Here is a 17,198-nt window from a genome sequence, read left to right as displayed (position 1 = left end):
AAGCTTGTCTATAGGTTTACCAATATCTTTTTTTTTAAACTCAGTCACTCTAAAGAATCTATAATTTATTATATTCAATAACTTGACTTGGACCCCTTCCATATCTACTGTATACACAACAGTGTAATGATCCTGCATGGATTTATTTGATCGTTAAAATAAAATAAAAATAGAATGTAGATATGAACTTGGTTATGGTACACTTGAAATGAATCACTTTTATTGAGGTGTATTTAAAATAAAAGCCCCTGCCGGAAGTCTTGCTGCACATTGAGCTTGTATTAGCATCTACTTCAGTGAACATGTCCTGTTGAGCAGAACTCATACTTTCAACAGTATCAATTTAGTCTGGACCAAAATTTTGTCCGGATCAATTTAGTCTGGATCAAAACACCCAAGACGAGGGAGTGGTTAATCTGATTTTAGCCACAGAAAAAATACTCTTAGTCTCTTTATTTCAAGTAATAACAGCCAACATCCATGTAAGTTCATATAAGTACTTTATAATAGACTCTCCACATTATAAAGGATAAATATTCCTGCATTCATACAACAACATACATTGTGTACATGTACAGAAACCCTGTCAACACTGTGCAGCTCCAAGGTTTAACATTAAAAACTAATGAAAAAGGAGGGGGTTTTTTTAGGTAAGGAACAATTAAGCCATATATCCTGTTATTTTACTATACAATAGTCTACCTTTTTCAACTGGTCATTTCACCCCCGCAAACAAAAAAGACAAATCACAGGCCTAACAACATTTCAGCCACGCCCACGCAGCGTCTCCAGGTTGTCACGGAAACATTTCTGAAATGTTGGGAGAGCACTAAAAGTTAGCTTGGCTAGCCCCTGCCCCAGAACAATGCATATGTTCCAGGCAGGGATATTTGTGACCTAAGACACAATCATACACATTTCCAGAACAAGAAATGTTTCCTCTACCACTTCCAGCCCCCCACCCCCCCCCCTTTACCAGAAGAGTTCCTGTCCTGTTAAGTGTTTTACATTATTTTCCCCTTCCACTGAGGTAAATGACTGGGCTCAACAGTGAATCCATAGCTTATACAGACAGGAGGAGTCAGAACAGCAGTTTTAACTGAACAGACGATCAGAACTGGACGCAGGACGCGCGCTCTCATGCTGGGCGTGCTTCTCTGAAGGCCTGACAAACAATGACCCGCTTCATTAGACGCCTTCAGTCGACGGCGTTCAGTTGCCGTCACTCAGGTGCTCAGGCGTCTCCGCCTGTGCCTCCGCCACTCCCCTTAGCACCTAAACTCTGCTCGATACACGACAACGGAGGAATGCTGAATGCTAGTCGATTTACACGAAGCTGTTTTTAAGCATGCTTTGCAGATTACGGCGATGTCTTGCCCTCTCTCTCTACATGATGGGATGGGACCTCGTTTCTCCTTACTTACAGTCGACAACAGCACCAAAAAGCTGCAGTCTCAGAACGATCTCCGTGATCGTTTCGCACAGGTGACTGCCACAGAGACGTCTTGAGACTGCTTACATCCGCTCGTTTGGTTGGTTAAAATGGCGGGAGTGCTACAAACTCTCTACGAAAAGGAAACAAATACAGAAAACCCGACTGGCACGTCGTTTGAACTGAATGGCGGTTATTTTAAACATCCACTCACTGACCGAAGGGCCTGCCATTCGTGTTTGACACGAAAGGTTTGAGCAAGCACAAAAAAAAATCGAGGAAGATGCACGTTACGCATGATATCTCCCTGCAACCTGGAGACCCAGTGGCCTTCCTTCCTCTTCCTCATCTTCCTCAGAGAGACACAGAGCAGGGGGATTGTGGTTGTTTGCGAGGGCAGAAGGATAGGGTTGAAAGGGGAATGGGTTAAACAAATAAGCCACCGCTCTCCCTCCTTTCCTTTGTTCCCTCCGTTTCTCTCTTTAGCTACCTCCCTCCCTCCCTCTCTACACCCTCTGAATCTCGAAGAGACGGACGTCCGTGTCGTACCAGATTGGAGGATCCACGTTTCTGTGGTTACAAAAAGAGACAGGGCCTTGAGTAATTCAACTGCACATGCACTTCATGGAGAGCAACAAAACATTTACCAAGAGCGGGGATTCCAACACTATATATTTACAAATTCAATACACGTTATATTAACAGTCCAATTTACACAACCTTGGTAATATTATCACTGTAACTATTAAATTGTTACATTAAATACTGCGTGTCTTCTGAGTCGTATAAATCCATGACATAACGGCATCACAATTTCAATATGGTTCCATATACTAATGCATTAAACACCCTTCGCATTTTGGCCTGTAGTGGGTGTGGAATTAAGATGTTAAACATTGTAATGAGGTCCATAGCAGGTCTTTGATCATACAGTAGGAGCACACTGCCCCCTTGTGGCCATGTGATTTACCAGGGCTTCCTCATTTCTACATATTGGTGCCGTAATGATATCACTAAAAGCTCACCGCACCACCAGCACCAACACTGGGGTGCAGTGGAGTATTTTAATTCACAAATCAGTCATTTTCTCCCTGATTCTGGGCTACTGGGGATTGGCAAGAGTGACCTGGTTGGCCTGTGACTCACCGCAGGTAGACCACGCCCCACATGTAGGTGCGGAACCAGGTGGCGGTGCCAGCATTGGCCTGGTACTTGCGAATCAGGATGGGGTGCGGCACGGGCAGGAGGCCCACCAGCGTGCCGTGCTGGAGGAACTTCAGGATCTCAGACTCGTCCGTCAGGCCTCTGGCGTACAGATAAATTAAAGCAACCGGGTAAAAAACTGAGGCGATGCCACCTGGAACAGAGCCCCTGGGCCAGTCCGGACACACAGGCACTCAGGACCTCTGCGCGAGACAGGAGAGTCTCTTACTTGTCAATGCAGATCTTCTCCACCTGCGGGACCAGCACCTGCAGCAAACGCATGATCGTCTGCAGGGGGAGCTTAACCTTCCAGGAGAGAACCTACCGGAGAGGGCGAGACGATATACAGCTGAGAGACAGTAATGCACGCTATACAGTATACTAATACACAGCTTGAGAGGCAATAATGCGGGCATAGATTAAAGAGGATAGGGAGCCCGGGGGGGGGGGGGGGGGTCAATAAGTGAAAAAAGCGTGAGGATGGGGGACAGCGAGTCAGAGTAACCATGACTACCCTGGGGACTGAAGGGAGGGGCGGGCAGTACTCACCCAGTCTGGCGTGGGGTTCCAGGAAGAAACAGACGATGTGCTGGACATGCGTCTCCTCGCCATCTCTGACTCCGTGTAGAAAACGTCCTAGCAAAGGTGGGGAGAGGGTACAGAGACGCAAAATCCATCAGCACAGATCCTTACTTATTACTGCATCAAAATCTGACACAGGGAGTTATCGCCAAGTAAAAGAGGTTTCAATCTCAATGAGGCTGTCTTAGTTAAGTGTTCATAAAACAGTTCTGAGAAGCGATTTCCTCCCTAGGACCTCCCCCTGCTCCGCCCATGCTCCTACCTCATTGTCCCGCCCCGAATTGGATTCCGTGTCACTGGCGCCTGCGATTCCGCTGTGGTCCGACGGCGGGGTCTGAGGGGAGTCCGTCTGCGTGACCGTGACCATGGTCCCGTCCTCCGACACCTGAGACTTCTCCGTCAGTTTGTCGATGGCTGTGGAGGAAATGATCACACCGGTCAGCGTGTCAAGCCTCTCAGGTGTTCAGTAAGCCTTTAAAGCTGCTGTAGTGTTTTGGTGAAACGCTCGGTGAGGCGCGCGCTGAGTGACGGGCGGGGCCAGTACCGGGGATGGCGGCGAGGCTGGTCTTCAGCGTGCCCGGCTCCGCGGGCACCGCCGGGCGGGAGCCCTCCATGGAAACGGTCTCCTGGGAGCTGGTGCGGGAGATGGCTTCCGGCGACTTCTTCTTCCTCTGCAGGGCCTTCTGGATGGAGGCGGGGTCCGAGGGCAGGTTGGCCAGCTGGTGGAACACGTTGCGTTTGCGGATGATGGCGTACACCAGGTTGTAGTTCCCTGGAGCGGAGTGGCAAGATTAGGTGGGGCGGCGGGCGGGGCGGTGGACGGCGCACATTGACGGAGTGTAGCACAGTGGGTAAGGAACTGGACTTGTAACCGAAAGGTCGCAGGTTCGATTCCCGGGTAGGACACTGCCGTTGTACCCTTGAGCAAGGTACTTAACCGAAATTGCTTCAGTATATATCCAGCTGTATAAATGGATACAATGTAAAATGCTATGTAAAAAAGTTGTGTAAGTCGCTCTGGATAAGAGCGTCTGCTAAATGCCTGTAATGTAAATGTAATGTAATGGTGGAGAGTGTGACAAAAAACAAGTGAACTGATGGCAGAGGGACATCAGCACAGAAGACTGGAGAGTGCAGCTCAGTACTGGGGGGGAAATACTTCATGACAAAGGTAAAGAAACAGGAAGTGTCCATGAATCTCAACAAACACATAGGAACTGCACCTATACTACAGACATACAGCTGAGGTACAACTGAACCCATGCTGAAGAGAACAGGAAGTCCCTTTGAACACATACAAAATATACAGGAAGTGGGTTAGAGTCCATACTGCAGACAGCGCTAATGGTCTCCTAGAGCCAGGCCTCACCATCAAACTGGTACTGGATGATGTTGTTGAAGACCTCCAGCAGGAAGAACACCAGGTGGTGGTTCTGTGAGGCGGAGAACAGGAACCAGGTGGTGGAGAAGGCCTCCACCAGGTGGAGCAGCTTGTTGGCAGCGACCATGGACAGACTCTTCAGGTAAGGTGACACTGTGGAGAGGAAGCAGAGGATGCTGGGTACTTACCGGGGTCCAGGTAGCAGGACAGTTGTTTCAGCGAGAGCACAGGGCCTTAAATGTGACATCAGTGGGGGGGGTAAATAGAAATGCTTGCAATGTTGGATTAAAACAATCCTGATCTTAACGAGTATATTTCAAAACAATAAATTTCATATGAGGGATTATCGGAGTGACCAATAATAACTGCAAAAAAAAAAAACAAGAGTGTTAGCTCATAGAGGGCTCAATTCTTGAAAGACAATGTGTACAGCCGGCCACCAGGTGGCGCCCAGGTCTCAGCAGCACTTACCGTTCACCACGATGGTGAGCAGGCAGTCAAAGAGTGGCTGCAGGCGCTGGTGTCCACTGGTGATGATCTTGTGAAAAACCTGCGGTTCACATGGGGGATGAGGGGCTTATCACATTTTGGATTAATTTCACACATTCGGCGCGTGTGCGCGTGTGCGTGTGCGTGTTTGTGTGTGTCGGCTGAGCGTGTGACAGAAACTCACCACGATAAGCAGATCAGCGTGGGTCCCGGTGAAAACGGGGATGTCCATGGGGACGTGCATGGTGTACGGCTTGTTGAGACGCACCCCAAAATTCCTCTCCCCACTCAGCAGCAACAGTATGAATACACCGATGTGCATGAGGCCAACGCGGGCTGCAAAACAAAAGCACACACACAGAACATGGATATCAGCGAAGCCAAGGCCACTGGAACTGTATTAGACTGCTTCTTCCCTATACTACATGGGGGGGTTTTCTGTGAAGTGAGAATGCTCGGCTACACAAAAGAAAAAGAAAGAAAAATGGACTGAACTGGGCCCAAATTTCTCTCCCACTCACATTGGTCCGCACGGGCGTCATTTAGGTAGTACAAGATGGGCACCAGGATGTCCAGCACGTCACTGCTCTTCAGCACAAAGAAGAGGAATTTCTGAAACCCAGATTATTACAGGAAGGGAGTCACAAAATGCCCAAATATTACCCCGTTTCTGAAACAACAGAGGGTAAAAATACAAGCGGTCCAGCAGCATTCTATATTGTTGAAACCATTTCCACAGAAAGATGTACAATTGATTCGCGTTCCCAAAACCTATTTTTCTTTGTCTGATGTACAGTGGTCTCCTAAATGGTGGAATCGTGGCATTTCCTGGCAGGTGTTCTGTAATACTCAGGTGTTTTGCTACCTTGTTGAAATCGCACAGCTTCCAAAAGAGAATGAGAAGCTCCTGGTGAAACTGGATCTTCTTGGTGGAGTTTGGCAGGTAGGTCTGGGACAGGGGGTTGGTCAGAAGACGAGCCAGCCCTTTCAGGACAAAGTTGTAGTCCTAAATGCGGAGAGACAGACGTGACTCCTAGCTCCTGTTTGATGGAATAAATCTGACAGCCACGATCGATATTACTTCAAGCTTCTTGATACTATTAGACTTACTGTTGTGTTTACATTTCCTGTTGTTTTCTTTTTCTCATGGTAATGACTGTTAAGACAATTAACCATACAAGCTGTGGCTATATATAGTAAATACACACAAATAAAGCACTTAAATTGATTGGAAGACTGAAAGGTACAAAGAGAACGGAACACAACAGGTGGGACCGCTAAGGGCTTTTCTCTTTTCTTTCCCACCTGACAAGGAACCACAAAGACATTTAAAATGAGGGGCACGAGCAACAAGGGACATTGAATAACGGAACGTGTCACAGAAAAGTTGAAAATTACCTCATCCCGGTGGATTCTGGATAAGTAATTCACAAAGAGGTTATCCGGACCAATAGACTACGAAAAGATAACAAAAAAAAAAAACATATTTTGCACCCAGATTTAACCCACTCATTTCCAAAATGATCTACAAACCTTGACACAGCAAATACATAATTTAAAACAACATTCAAAGGAAGCAACTTCTTAATTGAGGCCACTGAAGGAAAATAATTATGGGGGGCGTGGGCTCTTACTTCCTGCTCATCCATGCTGGAGGGGGAGGAGGGGGGTGAGGAGGAGGGGTCCGTGACGGGGGTCCCGTGTTCCAGGGTGACGATGAGTATTTGGACAGCGTGCTCCACCAGCTGCTCCCGGTAGTCAGAGAACAGCAGGTGGTTGTAGGGGATGCCATAGCCCACGGGGTCGTAGGCACACACCACGTTGAGCAGGGAGGTGAAGAGGGGAAGCGTGTGTCTAAGAGGGCAGAACAGGGCAGAACAGAGCAGAACGTGCCGCCTTAGCGCCCCCTATAGGCAGATTCTGAACAACCTGCGGTGAAGGGGGGGGGTCGTGGTTGGTTTAGTTTGAGTTAAGATATGTGGGTTCCAAAACAATGCATCGGTTTCTCTAGGATTAACTGTGCATGTGTATGAGTGTGTGTGTGTGTGTGTGTGCGCGTGTGAGTGTGTGTGTGTGTGTGTGTGTGTGTGTGTGTGCGCGCATATTTCACCTGTTCTCCGTGGAGCAGAAAAAGGTCACCCAGGGATTGACAACACTGTCTTCAGAAGAGGACGGAGGCAGGTACATTGCCTCAGAGAAGCAGGTCAACAACAGCTTCAACAACTCCGTCCTGAAGAATAAGGAAAAAGACAGCGAGACAGAGGGAAGGAGAAAAAGGAAGAGAAAAGGAGATGGAGGGAAGGAGGGGGAGAGAGAAAAGTGAGGGGAGCTGCCCTTGCGCCAAGAAACACACCAATAACTGCCAGGCCCCAGACCTGCCCCAGCACTTCCCATGATGCTTTGCCTTACCTGTTGAGGTCGTGGATGTAGTTGAGAGGCGGGGACTGAGCAAACCCCACCCCTGCCTCCCAGATGTATTCACAGCTGTCGATGGAGTGGATGTCCTCAGCCGTATCCTGCAGGACAGACCATGTGATCACAACTCCCAGCAGCCAGTGGGAGAGGAACACCCATACCAATACTAATACCATAATTTTAATTTCCATCTTATCCAAAAAAGCCATAAATGGACTGCATTTATATAGCGCTTTTATCCAAATGGAGATCTGACAAATCTGACAAAATAAATGGGCAGATTTACTCAGGACTTTAAGTCTGTCTCATGGCTCATTCCAGAGCTGAATCCACATCTGTTATGAACTCAGGAGGTGTTGTCACTATATGCATAAGATAACCATAAATTGCAATATATGTAAAACGTATATAGTATATAGTATTTACGCAATTACTTTTGGTAAATAGTGCAAAATTAACAACTTACCCAGGTACATTTGGAAAATTGTTATGGCAACAGAAAAAGTTTCAATCTCATGAAATCCCTACTTCCAATATATAATGCAGTTCAGGGATTGTTACTATACAAGATTGTTTTATTAAAAGAATTTGCCAGAATGGAACAGAATAGAATGGAATGGAATAGAATTGGATTGAAGTCCAGTAGCCTATACCTGAGCTTCAATCAACCATCCAAAGTATGGCTGCATTGCAACCCTCGTCCTGCAATCCTTCTTGGGCCTACTGCCTTTAATTTTGACTTCATAATCAACAAGTAATTCAGCACAAAGAAACCAGGTGTAGAGAGATAACAGTGTAATCAATGGCTCAAATTCAATTAAATGAAAACCAGTACACCCCATGGCCCTCCAAGACCAGGGTTGAGTAGCCTGAGTGCAATGGATCTGAAGCTGAAAGATTCGAAGCTGTAAACCACAAAAGAAGAGTGCGTGCTGTGTTGTTATCAAAGACCAAGGCATTTCCTCAAAGCAGACCGAAACCAGAAAACCCACAGGAATTCCAGCCAATCGGGTAAGGCCTTGTGGTTCATTACGAAGCGAAAATCCCTCAGCTAAAAACAGATTGGCTGGTCAGCAGTCACAATTCAGACCCCCCCTGACACAGTCAACAGGGCTAACAGAGAAAGCGGGGGGGGGGGGGGGGTTTACCTCATAATCTTGAACCAGATAAGCGGTACCAGGAAGTGTTTACATTCCTGGAGTGTCTGTGTGTGTGTGCGCGTGCGCGTGTGTGTGTGTGTGTGTGTGTGTGTGTGTACGTGCGTGCAATCCGTCGTGCGCTGGCTGTTAGCCCAGTCAGTCAGTCAGATGCACTAACAGTAGCATTCAGCATCAAAGACCATATGAATGCTTTCTCCCTCTCTCACCAGGCTAGCAGGCTATATAATCCCTCCCTCACCTCCTCAGTTTATGTGTAGTTGGCATTCCGGTGCATGGCCAATATGCGTCACCAAAGGGAGTGCTAGATATAGGTATTGACCTTCACTGGAAAGTGCTTTGAGGTCCCAAAAAGTACCATTATAACAGCATTACTATATTATTGTTATTATTATAAGGCTAGCTGCTCTGCTGGAGGGGGAGCAACACACATGCAAAAACGTGTTTGTTTAAACACAACGATCACAGACAACACAGTAACACACAGTCTGGAAGTAACGCTGCATTTAACTGTGCAACCCCTGGTGACAGACAGCCTGAGGCCTGCAAGGCTTGCATAAGGCGGGGGGGGGGGGGGGGTGCATGCATAACCGGTCTACCAGTCTTCCTTAAGATCATCTTTCATGATGATACATACAACTGCACCATCACAGTTGAAGCACAAACATCACAGGTTACTGTGAGACCACAACGTGGGGACTACACTTATGCATATGAGGCTGCAACAATGCTGGCTGAAGTGGAAGGTTCAAACGTGCACCCAAATGTGTGCAGGTTATTCCCCCCCCAGTCAGAGGGTATAAAAACAGAGGCCCCTCCCACCACACCACTGTGCAAAAAAAAAAAAAAAAAAACTTAAGCTGCTTTAGCAAACATCCAGCAGCATAACCGATGCGTTAAAAAAAAATAAACACAGAATGCAAGGATGTCAGCCAAGCAAATTATGGATACACGGCGCATTACGAAATGAATTATTAATGCTTCTATACAGTGTTTGCACAGCTGACAGAGAATCCTGTCGCAGTCCAGAACCTGTGCGACTCAAAGTTCAGAACAATGTGTAATATAATTTGATCAAAGAGAGACATGAGTAATAGTTGAGACAAAGATGAGACAAGGCCAAAGAGAGGGGGGAGTGAGAACAGCTGTGATTGGTCTAAGAGAGGGTAGAGTGAAAACAACTATGATTGGCCAAAGAAGGGAGAGTGAAAACAACTATGATTGGCCAAGCAGAAATGAAAGCGAGACACTGGTAACAAAGAATATGATTGTATTAGGAGACAGAGAGAGAGAAGGGAGCATCTGATTGGTCGGAGAAAGTCTAATACAGGAGAGACGTCCAAGAGAAAGTTGGGGCGAGTGGAGGGGTCATGCTTGGGGAAATTGGGCAGTACTCACGGGACCCCCTTTCCTGTAACTGTGCACAGTAAAGTCAGGACAGAAGAGCAGGTCAGCGATGGCCAGCAGGAGGGATTCGGCAAGGGGACGGGCAGTGTCATCCTCTCCCTCGTCCATCTGCAGAGAACAAAAACAGACACACTTCTGTCAGGGCAACAGTGCGTCAGGACCAAGGAACTTGGGCGTAAACCAGCCAAGTAATACCACTAAACCATCACGATTTATACTCAACTGGAAATGAGAAAGTTCACGTTCAGCTCTAATAGAATTAAATGGTCTGGTGGCTTTACCTTGGAGTCTAAACCCCCTGCTCAGGTTGCTACAGAAATGAACCCAGAAAGACATGCAGCATTTTCACAGCACCTGGTGTCAAAGCCTCCGGTTCCAGTGACTGCAGAAGCCCGTGAGACAGAAAGAGAAATCCCCAAGGGAATGGAGAAGTCTCTTTACACATCACACCAGCCCCCAAAAACACAGCAGACAGCATCACTGCAGGGCGAGGAACACTGGCAACCTCAACACACCGTCTCCACAAGCTTTTTCATTGTGTGTACGGTTTATACCCCTTATTCCCTATAATAAAACACACCCAATAACAAGCATCCACTCCTTCACAGTACACAGTATACTCAAGAGTCCACCCTTCCTGTTCAATTTGCTCTCTCCCTGATACGCTGAGACACGGAGCAGACCTGCGTCCATGTGGACTCTCGCTGTAATTTAAGGACCCTCTGCATTCCCTCCGTTCCAGTCCTACAAAAGGACCGCATACAATGCAGTCTGTGTTCAGACAGAGATAGGCAGGAGGGGAAGGGCCTGATGGAACCCCAGATAAAGGGGAGATGGAACTTTCTCAGGCATCACACTTCAAACTGAGCTCTCTGCCCACTGTCCGTCTGGCACATCTATGCAAGAGCACTATAAAGAAAGCTATTACAGCGGCATACTTACAGAAACATTTTCAAGCTCGACACTTTATGATACTTACTTTGCGATAACTATGCTCAGATTGCCCTTTTCATCATTTTTTAAGTACGTGGTAAAACTTCTGCAGCTGGAAGCTTGGAGCCTATGTTAACACAGTTACCATATGATGTCTATGCAGTCTTATTTGCTTATTTGTAGATCACCCATTTTAAGAGCAAAGTGTAAACCAAAAGCCGTTGGGGAAACGCTCAGCCCACAGTGAGGACTCCCTCATAGTAATGGCTACCAGACGATTCCCCCGTTCATCTGAAGCGCTGTTCTCCACACCCCAATCATCACACATCGTTATTTTTAAAGGTCCCAGGTGTCAAGGCGAAGTGAGAATAGACCGCAACGCAAGGGACAACCGCCTCCCGGTGCCTGCAATCCTCCCGGTGCATCCTGGGATACTCGCACCACCTGCCTCAGGCTGCCAGCATCCAGCCAACGCTCGTACACAATGGCACAAAAACGGTGGCTTGCTCCACAGGGAGGACAACAATGGCAGCTGTGAATGGCGGAGCTCAAACATCCCCTCCCCCATGACCACAGACAGTTGGCAATAAAGAGACAGCTGGTGCCAACGTACACAGAAGAGAGGGGAAGCCTCCTAAGAAACTTATTATTATTTAATTGCTAGCAGATGCCCATGTTGAGGGCAAATTTGGTGACTCACATTTCACATACTATGCATTTGTGCAGCTGGATAATTAACGAAGCACTTCAGTTGAATTACTTTGCCAAAGGGTAATCTGTCAACCCACTGTTTAAAGATTCTTCACGTATGCTCCTGTTGCCCATACACTGTCAGCTGATATATTTTTTGAGCGTTTCATTTGAAGTAATGAAAACTATAACTCCATTCCCCATCCAAAGTCAACAGGTCTGGGATTGCTGGGAGGCTTATCCTGTTAAGGAGTTGCAAACTGTAGCGCAGTGAGTGGCAGCGGACCTCATGCTTGTATACGGTCTCCCTAATCTACAGGGAAGGTTGGGGCAATATGCACCAATAAACAAGACTGGGCATCCAATGTTGAGGAGAGACAGGGGAAAGGAAAGAATAAAAAGTCATTATCTCACTCTCCCTTTATTGCCATTCCTAACTTCAGTTTCTTTTTTCAAAGCAGTCAGTGTTGGATACACACTTCTATGTTGAAAAACTGAAACCTGGTTCCCACAGTTGGTATGAGGAAGTCCAGAGAGACATCTGAACAACCTGAGGGTGTTCAAACTGATTTCTGATCAAAAGCCATGGTTCAGAAATGCCCATTACCCAATGGTCTAATGCACAGACTGCTTGTACACAGCCATGAACTTACAATAGCCATTGCACAGACATACCATTTACTAGATTAGATTAGTACAGTGTTTGTCTTATTTCTCACTGGGCTTAAGGATAGGTTAAAACAGAACTAAAATGTACATATCACTTACTGTGCTGGAACAAAAATAGACAGATATGAATCCAATCCCCATCATTGTTGAATACAGAAGCCCAAACATCCAGCCAAATCCCCCCACAGCCAGTCTAGATTACATAAAACCACAGAATATCTGTGCAGTGTTATTTTCATTCAGTGACTCAATTGCATTTCCTCTGGCAGCCAGCGGGAGCAGCACAGAGGCACAGCGGTCCAGGAACTAGACTGATCCTAAACTAGCCAGAGGCTGCTGAGAGAAAATCCGCCATATCGCCGTCCTACTTGACCAGCCAGGCACAGCAAAGAAAAAAGAAAACAGTCAGAGACCCGGCGACTGTTTCTAGCAAGAGTCAACTGTGGCAGTGAGGGGGAGATTAAATTTAAGCGCCTGCATTCAACTTCCGGTAGGCAAAGAGTTCTTTCACAGAAGCATGTAAATATTCACACACAAACATTCTAATGGAATTCTGGATTACAATTTGCATGGGGATAATTAAAAAGACAAACCGAAAAACTGATGTGGATGCTGCTTTTGCCTGCTCGAGACTGATGAGATTTTTGCCGAGTTGACTCAATAGAGTATACATGCCCACCCAAACAACACCCCTACCCCTGCCCCTGCCCCTGCAGCCTGCACTCACCCCGGCCTGCCCTGCACCGGGCACCGTAGACCAGAAGAACCCCCTCCAGTCCGGGTCCTCGAAGATGTAGGGCAGGATGCGGGTGAGGAGGCGGGCACAGTTCAGAGCGATCTGTTTCTCCTGCTCCGCGGGGCAGCCGGAGTCCGCCGCCTGGACCAGCTTCTCTACAGCCTGGGGGGGGGGGGGGGGGGGAACAGCGCGTTATAGACACATGCGCTCACACACATACCTGCGCACGCGCGTGTGCACGCATACGACGTTTAAACCCTCAGGGACAGTATGCAAACACACACACATTTTAGGCTAATTATTTATTAGCGACCAAAGTTAAACATTATAACAAGGGGCCTGCAGTTTTCCTGCCAGAGACACTGTGCAGCTTGTAACAACTCAATGTCAGTGTCCCCAAAATGAAAGTCCAAAATGGCCATAGGCATCTGCAGCATTAAGGAGGCTGTTTCCTACAGGGGCAGTGTTAAGACAGGGTGCTGGGGCACAGACCAGAGGACTGCATGACCGAGCCTGCCGCCATCTTGGAGCTCTGTTCAGGAGTGACACTCCACACCAGTAGATTCATTAAGATTGAGGCCTGCAGCTCATCCAAAACACACTGCTGCCATGGGATGTCTATCCACTTCACAACGGGCTGCAATTACATGACCCCTGACCCCTGATTTTCAATCAGGCCAGGATGCACCAAGCAAAGTTTGCATTCCAGCTGAATGGTAAACTGTAACCAGGGCTATGCCATGCCAGGTTGGAAGGGGAAAAAAAGAAGAAAAAAAAAAGAACTGAGCACATAGCAGCAGCTTCTGCTAAAAATATGCAGTTGCAAAAGAGAAGCACGCACGCACACACACACACACACAGGCACACATGCGTACATATATAACCTGCACAACAAATGGGGAAAACTGAAGTATCAACAGTAAAGTGCAGTAGGTTACAGTGCGTTGCAGTGACCATGGAGCAAAATTTGTAGCACAAGGGTTGCAGGTTTAATTCCTAGATAGAGCACACCATGGAACTGTAGAGAATTTACTGAATTGGTTCAGTAAATATCAAGCAGGCCTACAAATGCAGCCTATACAAGATGTAATAAATACTAAGCAAATACATCCTGTAACAATAAGGGAACTGCAATCTTGTAACTGGGAGGTTTGCAGGTTTGTATCCAGGATGGGCCCCTGCCATTACAAGCCTGAGAATGATATAGCGATATTGAATTACAAAAATAATGTGGCCAGACAACTAATGTCTGCATTCAAATGCTATATGGGACAACACAGAACAGAGGCAGCAATACCATTAAACACACAATAAAATAAAAATCATAATCCACTCTCAGTTGAGAGTTCATGTAAGTCAACAGGAAGTGCCTAATTCCAGGACACAGTATCCCTCCATTTTCCTCCTCACAGGCAACACTGTCAAGGAGCTGCCAATGAGAAACAGGAAGTCGGAAGCACCAGCCCATTTCCTGTCTCTGTCTACAGCAGAACCCCGGTCCCCTGCCGGCAGGCAACAGTCGATTAACAGAAAAGTTATACTATGCAAATCACTCTGTTAAACAACAAGGTATTTACTGAAACAATTTCAGTTAAGTACCTCGATCAGATGATTAATACAACTTCACAACTCCTAACCTGCCAATTTAATTTCTTCATTGACAGGGTCGTGCGACCAAACTGACAGGAAACACTGGGTATGGCTTCGACTTGTTACTGTAACTGATGGAGCTGCCATAGACAGTCAATCATTGAATAGAGGAAACCAATCAATAGGCTTTACTCTCCAAATCAAACCACAAGGGCTGGTTCAGATCAGCTATCAAGTGATAACACAAGACAATTCCATCCGTTCTGGAACTGACTTCACAGGCCTCACTTTCCAACCCCTTCAAACTAGTTCCCCCAGCAACCATGCAGTAATGGTGATATTAATGGATCAACCCCAAAAAAGATACTCACAGCATACAACAAAAAGAAAAATAATTAGATTTCCATTTTTCTCCACAAAGAAAGCTATGCAGACTGCAACGTGAAATGGATATTTACTTGTGGCCACGTTTTCATGTTAAAACGAAAACACTGGGTCATGGTCATGGTCTGGTTATGCAACCACCCGAAAAAATTAAATTAAAAAATAAATATCTACCCTGCAGCAGCGGTCCAATTACCTTTAGGATGCATTACAGCAATATCGTTCCAAAGAAAACCTAATGCTACTGTTAGGCTGCCCATGTTGTGACAGCAGTTCACCAGCGTTCCATTCGTATTAACTAAAGCCAAATACAAACCGTCAGTCACAAGCCGCCAGTATCATACCTTGTAACACAGAGTGGCCAGGTTGGAGGGCGATTCCTCTCGGACAGCTCGGATTTCAGCGGCTGGCACAAGCGCAAATACGTCCTGGACAGAGGTGGCAGTATCTGCCCAGAATTGGTCCCAGAATGCATCGTCTGTAGCTTCCACGGGCTTGGGGGGTGAGAGAGATTGTAAGGTGGAATTTGGTTCCATTTCATTTCTGTTTCCTAAACCACTAGTGATTATGCGAGACTGGTGCTTTTCTGAACAAGCCCTCCATACCGTTAAATACGGCCATGGGGATCCAGAATTCTCGCATTAGCAAATACACAATTTATTTACTTTCTTTCTCTGCAACGACTAGACCCAGAAACTTGAATTACATGTTAAGCAATCTATCAATAAAGAGAGACTTGCGTTCATAAATTATTTTGGTTATGTTCAGTAAAAGCGTGTGTGTGGGTGGGTGGACATTATATAGGTACGGATACATAGGATGCCTGTAAACCTTGCTCTTGGAACGCATGGAACACCCCCTGCTTCTCAAATCTCTGTCGCCATCCTACCTTATGAGCCTAAAGCAAGTGCGGGTGTGGTAAAAGAAATGTACAGATGTATTTTACGAGCCAAAGGTTGGCTTTATCCGATGAGCAAACAGTAGAAACCATTCATCCCCGCAATATGTTGACATGTACTTTAAAGAAAGAAAAAAATCTTCACCTGCCATGCATCCACCCATTTTCCCACACATCAGATTGAATCTGTATTATAGAAAAGAAATAGACGTCCGAGTTCTATTCCAACGAATTAAGAATTTCGATATTTCTTATTTCCCCCCATCTATTAGACTACCTGCGTAGTCTAGTAAATGGGGAAGCGAGATAGTAAGCTAGATATACACATTACATTATGTAGCTACAGCTGGGGAAACAAGTTATGCCAACGCTGGTTAGTCAGTTTGTATAAACATTATTTAATGGATGCAGATTTCGGCTCCTTTCCAATAGGCCAATTTATTTTGTATGGCTAGTATTTAAAAACTTGATATAAAAAATAATAATAACAACATACCACACATTTTCAAACGTTATCACTGACGTAAATATACTGCCAATAACTACATGCTGTCGCAATATTGTTATTATTGTTATATTCTTATGTATTCACATTTTAACCCACAATCATATAATAATGGTTTGCGCCGCGCGCAGCATTTGCCACCATCTAAGTGCGCCCTCGTTGCCGTTCGTCAGGAGATACGAATTATTTTCTGCATGCAACGTTTTTGCAAAGCATTTTTAATCAACCGACCTGTGTTTTGGTTGTTAGCTGTATCACTGCTTTCCTGAAGTTCAGCTTTGAGTCGGAGGTGCCCATTTCGACTTTCCTTCAAATGATAAGACGCTGCTGCTGTTTTGTGTCCTATATTCTCCATCCACTGCGCTCGTACGTCATCCGATTTGCCGACTGCAGCTGTGAGCAGGATGCAGGACGGGCGACTTCCGGGTTCCAATCGCACAGACACTTAATAAAACAATTACATATCCACAATTTCGCGTAAGCGTTGTGGTAATATGAATACCGGTGAATTTCCAAATTAGCAAATGACTAGGTCTACTTACAACTTCTCTTTATTATTTTTTTATTCGTCAATCTACACATCCCTTAAGATATAATTCCAAGAAACGCGGATTTTTGAGAAATATAAAATCGAACGATCGCTCTTAAAAGTCTTGCAAGTTACTTCTAAATGTTATTCGCACAGAATGCCAGACAGTTCCTCATTTCAATGCGTTCTTTAGAAATA

The 17,198-nt window shown here is 46.1% G+C and overlaps 1 protein-coding gene across 1 annotated transcript; it reads right to left on the bottom strand.

Annotated features, from left to right (window-relative positions):
- Nucleotides 1–438: 438 nt before the first annotated feature.
- hid1a (HID1 domain containing a) lies at nt 439–16,924 on the bottom strand. The gene is made up of 19 exons (XM_035399265.1): nt 16,703–16,924; nt 15,413–15,562; nt 13,086–13,256; nt 10,058–10,174; nt 7,497–7,603; nt 7,198–7,317; nt 6,722–6,941; nt 6,486–6,542; nt 5,953–6,093; nt 5,609–5,699; nt 5,272–5,423; nt 5,070–5,148; nt 4,587–4,751; nt 3,762–3,989; nt 3,480–3,631; nt 3,185–3,271; nt 2,865–2,956; nt 2,579–2,737; nt 439–2,002 (listed from the first exon to the last, which is right to left on the bottom strand). Exons 1-19 carry the CDS (start codon nt 16,766–16,768, stop codon nt 1,939–1,941), a joined length of 2,418 nt encoding a protein of 805 aa, XP_035255156.1. The 5' UTR covers nt 16,769–16,924; the 3' UTR covers nt 439–1,938.
- Nucleotides 16,925–17,198: the final 274 nt, after the last annotated feature.

The sequence above is a fragment of the Anguilla anguilla genome, chromosome 17 (assembly GCF_013347855.1).
Source record: "Anguilla anguilla isolate fAngAng1 chromosome 17, fAngAng1.pri, whole genome shotgun sequence".
NCBI lineage: Eukaryota > Metazoa > Chordata > Actinopteri > Anguilliformes > Anguillidae > Anguilla > Anguilla anguilla.
The sequence above is the reverse complement of the archived record's forward strand: the minus strand, read 5'-3'. Positions and strand labels throughout refer to the sequence as shown.

Bases quoted from the DNA above. Each gene is read 5' to 3' on its own strand.
- hid1a (XM_035399265.1), bottom strand. From the start codon at position 16,768: ATGGGCACCTCCGACTCAAAGCTGAACTTCAGGAAAGCAGTGATACAG. The intron at 6,094-6,485 runs GTAATTTTCAAC...CTCCGCATTTAG, and splicing joins CCAGAATCCACCGGGATGAG to GACTACAACTTTGTCCTGAA. The intron at 2,957-3,184 runs GTGAGTACTGCC...CCTCTCCGGTAG, and splicing joins GGAACCCCACGCCAGACTGG to GTTCTCTCCTGGAAGGTTAA.